Source organism: Oryzias melastigma, linkage group LG13 (assembly GCF_002922805.2).
Source record: "Oryzias melastigma strain HK-1 linkage group LG13, ASM292280v2, whole genome shotgun sequence".
Taxonomy (NCBI): Eukaryota; Metazoa; Chordata; class Actinopteri; order Beloniformes; family Adrianichthyidae; genus Oryzias; species Oryzias melastigma.
The window spans coordinates 16301559-16304492 of record NC_050524.1 but is presented as its reverse complement, the minus strand read 5'-3'; the positions used below and the strand labels follow the sequence as shown (position 1 = coordinate 16304492).

Genomic DNA, 2934 nt, shown 5'->3' with positions numbered 1-2934 from the left:
TATGCGCATTTGTATTCACACGACCATTGGATGATTATTTTGGATCTTATTCCATGTGACACATACTTGTACACCAATATGGAAGCAAATGTGACCCGCGCGCGCACTGTTTGCAGCCGGACGCGGGTGCAGCGCAGAGCACATCACTCTCCTCTTGAATGAAACGAGTCTGCAGTTTCCATGCGCACTAAGCGAAGCGTTCCACCTTTCACTCGAAAATGCTCACCTGCTTTGCTGTCTTTGGTGCCACACTCTAAGCTTTGGGAAGTTGAGCTCCACCTTTACGCACGACTATAAAGTGTCTGGAAAGACGCTTTGAAGTTGCTTGAACGCTGGATATCCCAGCGCAAGCATCTTCTTTTTGCCCCTAGAGAAAACCCACGAGAAAAGATGTTTGCGCTTGGATGTGGAACTTGGATAAAATCGCGATCTCCGTGTGCGTAAAACAAGCTTTTCTCATTAGTACGTCGGTCTCATCTCTCCACTACGGCGCATTATTAGGAGACCGGGGGTGGGGCGACAGCAGTCTGTCCCGGTGAGGGGAGGAGAGAACAGGCAACTGAGGCGGATCTTTCGCGGCTGCTCGTTTCTGGGCGCTGGAGAGTGCGGGACCAGGGCTGGAGACACCCCCGGGGAGAAGGAACAGAACCAGTCCAGCACGGACCTCGCTTGACCGCTGCGCCGTGCACTCTTGTTTGGGGACTGCACAACATTCCTATGAAATATTACAGCTTTTAATGGCATGTGGCTTGTAACTTTACTTCTGCTGTATTCTTTGCAAGAAGGTAGGTTTCATTTTAGTGTTTCAAGAATGGCATGCTCGTCTTCTTCTCCTCTCAGTTCTGAAGTTGCGTGTTGTCATCATCATCACGTCTGAATTATGTTTTTTGTGAACAAAGTGAAAATGAGATGTCAAATTAAACTGCAAATCTTTTTCTTTTGAACTTTGTTTTGATGTTTTGAAAGGAAACCTTTCTTCCAGAGCGAGCGCCCAGGTTTATCTTACCTCCCCAACCCCTCTCAGTGATGATCTGATCAGATTAATAAAATTAAAAGCAGAGGTTCGTGGTGCGCATTAAATGCAACAATCACACTATGTGGATCACCACCAACCTCAAAGATCTCTGAGGTGGGCATAAAATTGCGTTTTTGCCGCGATGAAGATCGCATCCGCATTTGCCTTTTTGCATGTTGAATATGTGGAGGTGTCATGAATATGGAGGCTGTTGAATAGGAGATGAGGCTGATAAGAATCTGCAGGCGGGCGCACAGATGGAGGGGCAGCGGATGGATCGCTGCTGGCTAACCACATCTGTGGACTTCTTACTCGTTAGAGGTCCTGAAAAAGGAAGAAAAGTTTGAAGTATTTGCAGACTTTTTTTTCTTTTCTGTCCTGTTGCACCACAATGATAACAGTGTGTGTTTGCGCGCTCCAGGGGAAGGGAGAGGAAGGGATATGGATAAAACAAACAAACATGCAATATATTTGTAGCTTTTTCTATTTTTCAAGTTCTTGTTGGAATAAATGCATATATTGAGTGTGCATGGAATGCATTACAAAATACTGCAACATAGATCAGCACATTTAAATAGAGGTATGAACTGATGCTTACGCACAATATTAATATAAAATGTCAAATGGAAATAAGGGGATGCTTTGCATACAGTTTGGTTTCAGATAAATAGCGGAGTGCTCGTGTGCAGGCTGAGTTCTTATCATCCCGGCTCTAATTATTCATCCACCATTTTCTCTGCCACCAGATTCTACTGATTGGCTTTGCTCTCATGCTGCAGATGCGAGATAATGACTCATTTGCCTTTAACACGTTTTCAGTCACTTTGGAAGGACTTATAGGGAGTTGATAAAAAAACACCAATAGAACTTTGACTGCTTTATTTCTTCCATCAATTAAATGCATTTCTGCGTCGTTTTGGAGAGGTTTTATAGTTGAAGATGCATCTATTAAAAAAAAATGTCTTTTGCATATAGTTTCAAGCTCTGCTTTTCTTGATTTAGCGAGGCTGCTTTATGTTTGCCATCATTGGCCTTGGCAGTGCCCTCTGCCATGCAGGCTGCAGCTGCGGCTGGGACTTCTGTGTTGTTTTTGTTGTATGTAATTGGATTACAGGGTCTATTTCAATTATACGCACTGTACATCGCCCCTTCTCGTGAATGAACGAGATCTGTCGTGTGTGTGCGTGTGTGCATGTGTGTTTTTGTGGCGGATAAAGAGGGGGGGGGTGTTAATGTGTGTGTGTGCGTGTGAGAGAGAGAGAGGAAGAGGGGATGCTACAAACAGCCACTGGAGCGGAAAGAGTGCTTGAGATGGGAGAGATGTAGATAACGCGGTGGAAAACAAACTTCCATTTTCCGTTGCTTTCAAATGGGCTACAGCATCCTCCTCATTTCACACGAATCAGCTCCAAAGAAGGGTTTTCTGTTGTTTGCTGTGTCTTTTTTGTGTTTTAATATGTGAATTTTGAGGGAGGGGAACAATCTATTATCATACATGCATATGCATCAGGACTGCGTATTTTCTTTGCTCGGCTGCGCCTCCTAGAACGGCGCACAGTTTCCTGCTTATTTTCAGTGGGAAAGATATTTCCTCCAACACTTTTATTTAAGTTTATTTATTTATTTTTATTTGCATTCGTTATGTGCCGTCAATTAAATATTCATGAGGTCATTGCTGGTTTGAATTTGGCTGCATATCAGCACACCTGCACCCATTAATGCAGAGAGGGAAGGCTGTGTGTGTGTGTGCGTGTGCCTGTGTGTGTGGCTGGGGTGAGGTGGGGGGGTTGGATGGATGGATTCCTGCTGGGGAGGTGTGTGAGTGTGAAGGGAGGCACGCTCATTCCTCTTTGTCATGATTTGGGAGGCTGTCTGTCATTTTAGGAAAATAAAATGGAGATTAACTCAGTTGAGGGCTG

At 44.5% G+C, this 2934-nt stretch overlaps 1 protein-coding gene across 2 annotated transcripts in view; it reads left to right on the top strand.

The window, feature by feature from the left end:
- The first annotated feature begins 348 nt into the window (after positions 1–348).
- Positions 349–2934, top strand: part of LOC112149376 (Down syndrome cell adhesion molecule-like protein 1 homolog) — a 106433-nt gene continuing 103847 nt past the window's right edge. Inside the window, exon 1 of one of the 2 annotated variants that reach the window (XM_036214795.1) lies at positions 349–785. In XM_036214795.1, the coding sequence (XP_036070688.1) occupies positions 743–785 (43 nt within the window). In that variant the 5' untranslated portion in view covers positions 349–742. The remainder of the gene's footprint in view (positions 786–2934) is intronic. The other variant, XM_024277031.2, reaches the window with a different exon arrangement.